General features: G+C 38.1%; 2 protein-coding genes across 2 annotated transcripts; one reads left to right on the top strand and one right to left on the bottom strand.

Annotated features, from left to right (window-relative positions):
- The first annotated feature begins 842 nt into the window (after nt 1-842).
- Nucleotides 843-4,998, top strand: znf511 (zinc finger protein 511). The gene is made up of 6 exons (XM_060926135.1): nt 843-1,115; nt 2,247-2,320; nt 3,020-3,221; nt 4,193-4,317; nt 4,465-4,644; nt 4,747-4,998. Exons 1-6 carry the CDS (start codon nt 885-887, stop codon nt 4,814-4,816), a joined length of 882 nt encoding a protein of 293 aa, XP_060782118.1. The 5' UTR covers nt 843-884; the 3' UTR covers nt 4,817-4,998.
- A 388-nt stretch (nt 4,999-5,386) lies between these two features.
- msx3 (muscle segment homeobox 3) lies at nt 5,387-7,755 on the bottom strand. Its single transcript, XM_060924780.1, has 2 exons — nt 7,238-7,755; nt 5,387-6,956 (listed from the first exon to the last, which is right to left on the bottom strand). The coding sequence occupies exons 1-2, from the start codon at nt 7,641-7,643 to the stop codon at nt 6,538-6,540; spliced, it is 825 nt and encodes a 274-aa protein (XP_060780763.1). The 5' UTR covers nt 7,644-7,755; the 3' UTR covers nt 5,387-6,537.
- Nucleotides 7,756-10,997: the final 3,242 nt, after the last annotated feature.

Raw genomic sequence — 10,997 nt, forward strand, 5'->3', positions numbered from 1 at the left:
TCCATATATGTTATTTCATGGTGGTGTAGTGGTTAGCACTGTCACCTCAAAGCAAGAAAGGTCCTGGGTTTGAGCCCAGCAGCCAGCGAGGACCTTTCTGTGTGGAGTTTGCATGTTGTCTGCGTGGGTTTCCTCCACAGTCCAAAAACATGCAGGTTAGGTTAATTGGTGGCTGTAAATTGACTGTAGGTGTGAATGTGAGTGTGAATGGTTGTTTGTCTCTATGCGTCAGCCCTGTGATGACCTGGCGACTTGTCCAGGGTGTACCTCACCTCTCGCCCATAGTCAGCTGGGATAGGCTCCAGCTTGCCTTCGACCCTGTAGAACAGGATAAGTGGCTACGGATAATGGATGGCTGGATGTTATTTCATAGTTTTGGTGTCTTCGGTATTGTTCGACAATATAGAAACCCGTCAAAATACAGAAAAACCTATGAATGAGGAGGTGTGTCCAAACTTTTGACTGATACTGTGCATATCACAAATAAAGCCTTTTTCTTCATGACAATACCCCTGTGCACAAAGCGAGATCCATGAAGACATGTTTTGCCAAAGTTGGTGTGGAGGAAGTGGAGCTGAACACCTTTTGGGATGAACTGGAACACTGGCTGCACCCCAGGCCTCTTCTCCTGTCATCAGTGCTCTTGTAGCTGAATGAGCAAATCCTCTGAACCACGCTCCAAAATGTAGTGGAAAGCCAGATTAGAACGTGTTGTGTGTTTGCAGCCTCGGTCTGCGGGCTTTGCTGCCCTCTTGCGGCTATTATTTGGAGGTGAAACGTGTAAGACAAACGAAACCTGTTCTTAATCGGAAGGTTTTAGGACCTGTGAGACGTCGACTGCAGTGACGTGTGAATGACGTATCCGGAAGTGCAGCATGTGAGAAATGAGCGTGTTGACAGTCAGAGATATGTTACAGTCGACTAATTTGATACAACTTTTAGTTGGATGTGATGCACCGAGCATCGATATTCATTCAGTACCAGTGGTCGAAAATTCTAGTGATTTATTTTCTCAGCAGTTAGTCAGAAGAGGCGATGGACTGGAGGAAAACAGCTCTCCGTTTAAATTCACACCCCAGAGAATTCGTTTAGATAAAGATGATGAGTTATTTGTGGTATGTTTTCTTCTCTGATCTTTACTCTGTCACTGACAGTGGTTTAGTGCCACAGTGCTGAAGCTCATCACCGACTTCTCCGAGTCAAACAGGATGTTCAGACGATTCGTCTTCAAATTTCCCAAATCCACATTTAATCTCATCTTCTCTGTCCATCAGCTCTGGAACCCAATGTTCATGCGCACATCTGGAAAGTCTGTAAAACAACAACAACTGGGATTTAACGAAACTTGTTTCCAGGCATTGCAGAGTGTGCAAATTCAGAAACTGTAAAACGTTTTTAAAGCATTAATTCTATTTACTTCGTATAAAAGTATAAATATTCTCGAGACAATGAGTTTATGACTTTTTCTAAATCACTTGTCTTTAATCCCTGTCTTATTAATGCAACTTGTCTAATGCAGGTCACATTTAGTAATGTTTCCCTTTTAATAATGCAGTTAATAGCCAATAATCTGTACTCGGATCTGTAAAAGGCTGAAAGTCTGGAAAATTGAAATCTTCAAGCTCTGGCAATTTTTCAAGGCCAGGAACCCTGCAGACACATGATGGTAATTTAAGCCTTACTGTGTTTCAGAGCACTGGGTTCGAGCAGTGCAAGCCACCTCTGCATGTAAAGGCTTTAATGAAATAAGTCTGATGTATGCTGCTGCAAAAAGTGTGTTACTGTCAAATTTGATTATTTATTCCTTGCACAAGATGTTGACTTTTCGTTACACTCCATCAGTTATAGTCCCAGTATACCTGCTGGCAACAGGAATGTAGAGGTTGTAATCTCTATTTAAATCTACACCGAGTATCTAGGAATCAGGTGATGTGACATCTCCATAAGTGTTGTCCAGTGACTGTCAGGGGTCTGTTACATCGCTCAGGGATGACAGGGACATCAGTATCAACTATACTGTTAGTAGTTGTGGAAACTAACAAATACATACTGGTTACTTAAAATAAATAGGTTTATAGCTACTAAAGTTCTATAACTTAAAAATAAGTAGTCTATAATTAATGTGCCTGTTATCGCAACAGATGGTTTTTACTCCTGTGTTCCGATCATAGTATATGCGTCTGTTTTTTTCCCTACACCTAATTTTGCAGTTGGTTCTACTCTAAGCCGTTCCCTCTCCCCAACAGGATGGCGACGTGCACCGACACTTATATTTGCAGGATCTCATGACGCCACTTGCAGAAAGACCTCCAGCATTAATGTGAGTGTTATTAGATATACAGAAGAGCTCAGTGACCTTCTCACATGTATTGGAGTGAAAATTGACAGTATGGTTGAGTCCAGCGTTACTGTTATCCTGTAAAAAGGAATGGTGTTTTTTTTTTTTGCACAGACACACATTTATTCTGCAATAAATTCAGTGTTTATTGCATGACCAATAGCAGTGAGTGATATAGTAGAAAATCCACAGAAATACTTGACTATGTATAATCTTTACTTTTGATGTGGGTGACTAATTATGGAACAAACATAATTTAGCAGATGAAACAAATAATTTTTATTTAAAGTTTACCAAATCTAACTATTTAATGGGCCTCATGGGGCCATTATTAAAAACAATTCATGAAAAATAAAATAATAGAATAATGGGTTAACATTTTGGTCATAATACAGTTTTAATTTGATCAGTGCAACACCAATAATTGCTTCCAGGCTCTTAATAATTGTGGTGAATTTTTCAGTAAACATCGTTCAGGGTTTTTTTTTTTTTTTGGAGATACTGTTATCAATTATGTGTTCCGTAATGAGCAAGCCATCCTAAAGTTTCTTGTAATAATTCATATCCATTCTAAACTTGTGAAATGTCAAAGAAATTTTTTTATATTAATTTGAGAATGATTGATTATTAATTGATAATTATGATAAGCACTAACTTCATATGTCTTTGACTTACTTTAAGCATTTCAGAATTCCAGTGCCACATCGCCGGCTGTAAGCAGCTCTTTGACACTCTTGAGGGATACGAGCACCACTATAATTCACTTCATCGTCATGTGTGCTCCAGCTGCAAGCGCGCCTTTCCATCCAACCGTCTGCTGGATATACACATATTAGAGTGGCATGACTCTCTCTTTCAGGTCATGGCAGAGAGAGAGTGTATGGTAATGTTGACACCAGAAATGCCCATAATCATTATAAAATATAAACACTACATTTGTATGAAGTGTAAACATTACATTTGCATGTCAAGTTAAAATTTTTTAGCCCGGTTATGCCATGTGCCTGCAGAGCCAAATTCCCCGTATTGAATTAACGCCTACAGCATTTACAAACACTTGAATGATTAAAGCAAGGCATGGAAACTTTACTGTGTGATTAATGCGAAGCATCTTGAACCCGCCGTGTATTAGTGAACAGTCGCTAATGACAATTAAGTTAGCAGTAAGTTAACATTACTAGCTTCCTATAGCTAAATAGTTAGAGTACATGCTGCATTGAACTTAAGGTGAAAATTGGCTCTACTTTGACATTTGCTACAGCTCTGAATCTTGTAATCCAGCACATCAAGAAAGCACATAATACAGGAAGAACTTGTTACACATGTTCTGAAAGAGAGAGCCTCCAAAAACATGACATTTTGTAGGAATCAGTTGCAGTAGGCTACAGGAAGACACTCCTAATGTGCAGCAGTCAATCTTTTCCTTTCTAAGTTTACTTGTAAACCTAAAAGTAAACGGTATCCCACTGGAACACTTTTAAAAATAAGCAGCCATTTATTTTATTTTACAGTAAATGTGAACAGCCAATATTTCACTGCGTGGTGATTACCAGAAAATATGGTATAATTTATGATGTGATGTTTGTAACTTATGCCACCATCTTTTGCCTGTAGTCAGTGAAGTGTATTTTTGAAGAGTGGAAAATAATTTAGTCGTTGTTTATCCCTTTGTCTTTTGTCTACATGCTCAGTTTAGGAAAATATTAACCGTGTTCTTGCTTTGTATTGTATCCTAATAGTAAAAGACTTAAAATAGTATGACCACATACAAACTGGAAACAGCCTTTACTCTTACTACACGACTGGGAACAACTCAACTGTTGTTAAGATGTCCAATGTAATATGGCTTTTCAGTATCAGTGCTTGGTTGAAGGATGTGGACTGAAATTCCAAACCAGCAAAGAAAGGAAAGAGCATCTGATCACAACTCACAGCTATCCATCAGACTTCAGATTTGATAAACCAAAGAAAATCAAAAGGTGTGACCAGTGAAACTTTGAATTGACTATTCAGTTGTTGGAAATATAATATGATTAGTGATGTGCCATTTTTTTTTTTACTTAAAAGCTTGCTCATGGCATGTAATATGTGAGCAGGTTGTAATAAGTATTTTATTGATCTTTCAGAGGAACAAAAGAGGAAAAGATTCCTCAACAGGAAGAAATGTGTTTGACAGGGCCTGCTAATGTAATTAGTCGACATGGAGAATCAGAGAATTGTGAATTGATGGATTTTTCTCCGACCCAAGTGTCCGAGAGTCACAAACTTGTCCTTCCTGAGCGACAAAAGCCACATTATTCATATAAGTAAGTATTTATAAAATATTCTGTCTAAACAGCATTAAAATGTGACAGTGTGTTGATATTTTAAATGTTTATTTAATGTCAATTTGTGTATTTTTTTTCCAGGGTGCCACCAACTGTTTGCTTTGGTCATGGCTCAGTCAGAGGCTTCAAAGGTGGAAGGAAAAAGAAGTAGAGGAAAGCTTGCATTTGTTACATACTATATCTTTTATATGATCTTGGAGGACTATTTTACAATAAAAATAAAACAAATGTAAAATCCAAAACTTTGCTGGAAGAATGTAATTTATTCTTTATCCATCATTCTTTGGTTAAATTGGTGCAAGGCATGTAATAAACTGAATGTATTGGAATGAATCATTCTGTCTTTAAAATGGTTCTAGTTGTGCTCGTTATTGCACTAATTTGGAGTGTAATTAACTTGATCTAAATTGAGAGGAGGGAATGGTGTTACCCTTTGAGGTTTCATTTTCAAAAGGAACCCAAATGCATCTCTGAGAACGAATTATTTAGAATTTTGATGGTTAAACTGTTAAATTAATTTGCCTTAATGGATAATGCATAATCAAATAAAAAGCTCCTAGTGATAGCCTATATACCAGACTTGATAATATAAATGACTAGTTTTCTTATTAATAGCAAGTTTGTTGATTATAAATCCAAATTGTCGCCTTTGAGGAAAATCATTTGAAATAACACAAATTTTCTGTATTTATATTTGTAATAGATATAAAAATACCTGGATCTTCATTATGCAGTGGCTTAAAGTTTACCCTAAACATCAAATTGATTCTACATGTATATGCGTGTGAATGAACATGTGAATGATCGTGAATATCATTTCCGATTTTTATAATAATAATATCCTGTAGGTCGGGTCTGCAGTTTAATCTCTAGTAAAATAAGGCACACTCATCTGGTTCAAAATGCATTTTTTAATACAAAAGATTATTTTTCTTCTATTTTATGTACAAATATATACAATAATTTACAGGAGGTAAATGTAAACACAGTATATAAATATCAATTCTATTCGTGATTTCAAATGGAGTTGAAAATATCTGTATGCTAATATATACGCTTATTTACAGTTATAAAAGGGTCTAGAGGTTAATTTTACAATCTATCTAAGTATAGCATAGTACATGCAGCACAAGGGTATTGTGGCTAAACGAAAAACCAGTGAAAGTCATCAATGTGGGTGAATGGAAACCCAGGGAACGTTCAAACTTTCACCACGTCGGCTCTGAGAAAAGTGAATCTGGCGCGCGACTGCAGCTGAAACACTCCAGAAGAGTTCACACAGAAAATGATGCGCTTCCCGTTTTCCCCAAATGTAGATTATAGTGATATTTTCATTTTATATATAAAAATAATTTCAAGTTAGAGGTAACTCGGGATGTATTCAAATAGTCTGACACAGATGTTTCTGGCCTTGACAACATTTTTTTTGGGGGGGGGCATTTTATATGTATATTGTTCAACAGGCTTCATTGAAACACTGATTTCTCCAAAGATATATTTACCTTTAATTAAAATGAAGTTGGTGATCATTTTAAATACATGCCTTTTTGACTTTGTTTTAATGGACCTAAATAGTCTGGCCTGTAATCTGCAGGTTATTTATTTTGAGGGCACCACAGAAAGCTTTTCTATAGCATATTATATATATATATATATATATATATATATATATATATATATATATATATATATATATATTTTTTTTTTTTTAAATTGTTGCTGTCAGACTTAAATGTGTGTGTGTGTGTGTGTGTGTGTGTGTGTAGGCTCGCGCCAGTTTGTTTGAGTTTAAAGTTCAAACTGGGACATTTTTACTTGTTTGTTTATGACTGGCAAAAACATCAGTCTTGCAGTTAATTACACTGAACACATTTAAGACAAATAATACATCCCATAGGTGACAGGTCCTCCGAAAAGTCCCGGGACAGGCAGTGAAGGCCTCGGGAAAGAGCTCGAGGCTGCGTACAGACCGGGGGAAGCCTGCACGTGCGCTCCCAGCGGGAAGGGGAACGCGAACGCCGGTAACAGAGGCTTCGAGGCCAGTTTCAGTTTCTCCAGCTCTGCTTCTTGAAGTCTCTTTGCTTTCGCTCTCCTGTTTTGGAACCAGATCTTCACTTGTGTCTCTGTTAGATTGAGTGAATTGGAAAACTCCGCTCTTTCTGCGATGGAGAGGTACTGCTTCTGGCGGAACTTTCTCTCGAGCGCGAGCAGCTGCGAGGTGGTGAACGGAGTCCTCGGTTTTCTGTTGTTCTTGTGTTTTCGGAGCGCGCAAGGAGACGGACTCGAGTGTCCTGTAAATAGCAAACAAACAAACAAACAAAAACAAAACAAGCGTGAGAATGATAGATAGCCTGGAAGAAGACGAGTAAAGAAACAAACCATGCAGTTAAAAGCTAAAGGCTTGGATAGAGATTGTTTAATTATTATTATTTTAATCATTTAGGCCTATTAGTGACAGCATGCACATTCAGTCAAAGATTTTTCCCCCACGACAAAACCTGTTCCATCCATCCATCATGAAGAGATATAGCCCATGTGTAGCTATCAAGCCCATTGTTTTGAATTCACTTACTCGGTGGAGAGGCGTATGACGGTGCAGTGTGAAACCATCCGCCCTGTGCCTTCTCATTCCTCTCCTCCGACTCTCCTCTTTTCCCCACAGCTAAGTTTGAGACGCTCTCCAGAGGCAGTTTCCTGTCTGTGTAAAGAGCCATTGGGGAGAGCTGTGCTCGCTCCTCAGAAGGGGAAATAAGCCCTGAGTCGGATGCGGAATATGAAGTCCTGGAAGTTACTCTGTCCGATATTAGAGACTCCACGCTAAAGGGAAGACTGAACGCCTTGTTTTTACATCCTTTGGCCGCCGCCGCTCTCTCGGTGCTCTCAGACTCTTCTGCGTCCGGGTTTGCGCGCTTCTGTGCTTCACCTTCTTGAGAAAGCGGTCCTTGAATAGAGCTCATGGTGGAGGGTAAAGGGGCCATACAACTTCCAAATGCCAGGCCCTCTCAGTCTAACTCGTCCTGGCTTGTTTTCCTTTCTGTCATTCGCTGCGTCTCTGCGACAATCCCTTCTCTCATGTAGGCTTTAGCCCAAAGCTCTCCCAGCTATAAAACTCCCCAAAGTTCGCTTTCTTCTTCGCCGCCCTCCAATCGGCGCTTGATTTTGCCCACATGACTCCCCTTTTCTGCTTTCTGATTGGCCAGCAAACTTTCTTCGGGACGGACGTCAAAGTGATTTTGAAAGCAATGTGCGTGGTCAATCATACTTGTCTTGCCGCGGTGGTTTATTGATGGCTCCAGGGCTCCAGTGTTTGAGCTATTTGAGAACTTTTGTTGCAATTAACCAGAGGGGCCAGAGAGAGAGAGAGACTCCACACTCATTAACTTAACCCTTATTGAAACCATGCAGCAAGACAACTAGTCACTTCCTTGGGCTTTTCTTCCTCCATTTTTTTTCTTTTGTGAGAAATCTATCTGAATCTATCATAAAACTTGATTCTTTTTTTTTAAGCTCATTTCAGCCTTAGACTACATAAAATGACCGATAATTATTTGTAAACAATGTTATTCCCTCCCCCAGAAGAAACTATGAGCTATACAGAAATTACAATTTAAGTAGGACAAAGTAAAGTGCATCAATTAGACCATGTTTAGCTTGATCTTCAGGGACAATTGATAAACGATGGGAATGAATGAATGACGATTGTGTCACGCCACATTACAGCAGTTTAAAGCTTGTCTTGGCCCTTTAAGATTGCAAAAAAAAAAAAAAAAAGCCTCTATTGAAACGCAACTGGCAAGCCTTCACCGTAAGTCAAAGCATTTCATAAGGCAGACAAGTCGTGCTTTGGAAGGCGCCAGTCTCGGCGAGATCAAAAAGGAAGCTACCTCGGGGAGAGTAAGGCAGCGGGTAGCTCCACTTAACCAATTCTCTCCTGCAGCACTTTAATGGCAGGGAAATAAGTGCAGAACGAGCGGTTCCCATGCACACACATTACAGCTACACGCCCAAACTCCGAGCTGATGACTGTTCGATCAAAACACACAATCGATCGTAATTTTTGATTAATTTTTCTACAACGAATAGACAGAGAAAAAACAACACACTTTCACATGGCCGCTTTTGTTTTCTCAGGACACTTGACTGTAAACAAACCATTCACTCGAGGAAAGTTAAATATTTAACAATGCACTTAATTACATTAATTGCTGCTTGAGCTGCTATTTTATTTGACAGAAATGGATTTAAATAAATAATATAAATTTAATCCATAGCCTATATACACATGCATTTTTTTAATTGTATGGGTTTGCTCGGATTGCCGGTAAAGCAAAAGTGTGTTAAAGTTTAATCTACAGCTACACACTGCATTTTAAAAACAATATTTACTCCAGAAAACTTTTATACATTTTAAAAATATAACACTGTTTTTGGTTCGTTCAAGGATTCAAAGGAGTTCAAAGGAATTCAGTGCGTTTGATCGTTTGATTTAGACTAATAAACTCACTCCACAATCTTTTTATTGGTTTATTTTTCAAAATCAGTTCATATTTTGCAGTGGGGTTTTGTCTTCACATTTTGTTTTGTTATTTCTTAACAGTGACTGCATATTGGTCTGTTTCCCACAATTCAAACTTTAAACACAAACAAAACTTCAGGTTAAAATATAGGCACCATTTTATGACTGAACGATTTTCTAGATTAGGCTTATTTAGCCTAATAAAGCATCGAAAAGCATATTTTCCTCATGTCAATGTTAAAATGGCCTGAGAGCTTTCAGTGTGCCTCAGTTTCCTCTTAAGAAGTTGGTGTGTCAGTGCAGTGGCTCGGCCCATGTATCCTCCTCTAATGAGAGCACTTGTGAATGTTCTTCAAAAACCAGTGCACATATTGAAGTGTTTACTTCCCTGAAGGAAGTGGTCTTCTGATTTATTACAAAGTAGAATACTGTAAACAGTGCGCTGCTCTTTAACTCAAAATGACAGAAAATGACAGGAGTCTTACTTATTAAAACGGCCTAGTGAATTTGTCTCTGGCAAGGGCGTTTTGGGCTTTAATTGTTTACCTCTGTGCCCTACTACTCTACTAAATATTTAGGGATATAATATGCCAACACGAGTATCATGAGTTTTCAGATTTGTTCCTCAGTAAACAATAACCTTATGTGCTGAGTTCTTTCCAAATATGACTTTTTTTGTTGCACCTCTCAGTATATCCTTTTCATGAATTTCCATTCTGTTAGTTTGTGAATTGTACATGGTTTATATCCTTAGTGTACCTCAAAGAAAATCAAATCGCATTAGTGCTTATTTATTAGTATTTTGCTCATCATATTGCACTGACCCAGTTTTTTGCATCAGGAAACTAATAGGTGTTGTGAGTATTTTAATGAGTGAAATGATGCCTCTAATTACTGTGCTGTTATGTGTTTTGTTTATCATTATAAATCAGCAACACTCATTATGATTGATCAAATTATTTAACAGTAATTTGTCCCAGAAAATTCCCATCTGCACAATAATGCAATCAGTAAATGAACCCTTGCAGTATAATCACTTACTTCTGCTGTTCTTCACTGGAGAACTACAAGAGGTCAGACCTCAGTGGTTAAACATCGACATTATGCGTTGTATCTAACAATATCGCTCTTACTCCTTGCTTCTTTACAGCTATTAAGTAATTTCCTTTGCAGTCATCTAAGGGCATTATTTCACCTCTTGGGAATTCAATTCAATGTCATTCTGGAAACCTCCCCCACCCCATCCCTCTCAGCCACTTTTATTGAATAGTTAATTTTTCCTGTTGCTTTTCTTGGGCTTAGTATAATTGCTTGAAACATCAACACAAAGTGTTTTTCTTTGGGAATCCCTCATGATTTCACTACTGCTTTGCCAGTGGAGCAGTTGCTTTGGTGCAGTGCAGTACTGTTTATGTTAGATCTTTGTGTGTGAGTTCAAAGTTTTGCAAAGATCTGATTTTGGATGGAATGTTTGTCTGTGTCCAAGGGGGGTTATATAGATTTCTCATGCATCCCCCGCCCTGATTCTCAAAAAAGAAAGAGCAAAAATGAACATTTTAAGCATGTTACTGAGTCTGACAGACCTTTGAATGGTGTATATACTGTATACACATCTATAAAACCACAGAGAGAAAAGCAGAAATGTTTTTACTTGTCTCTATTAAAGATGTTGGAACCCTGCAGTCCTTAACAAATATTTATAATATTTACTTTTGATGGCTTTAATTTCAGCCAAGTTTGTATTGTACAGGTTAACGACTGAAAGTCATCAGCAAGGGTGAGATTATCCTCTTGGCATGAATGGCTGTAATTAGAT

This window comes from Neoarius graeffei, chromosome 7 (assembly GCF_027579695.1).
Source record: "Neoarius graeffei isolate fNeoGra1 chromosome 7, fNeoGra1.pri, whole genome shotgun sequence".
NCBI classification, from domain to species: Eukaryota; Metazoa; Chordata; class Actinopteri; order Siluriformes; family Ariidae; genus Neoarius; species Neoarius graeffei.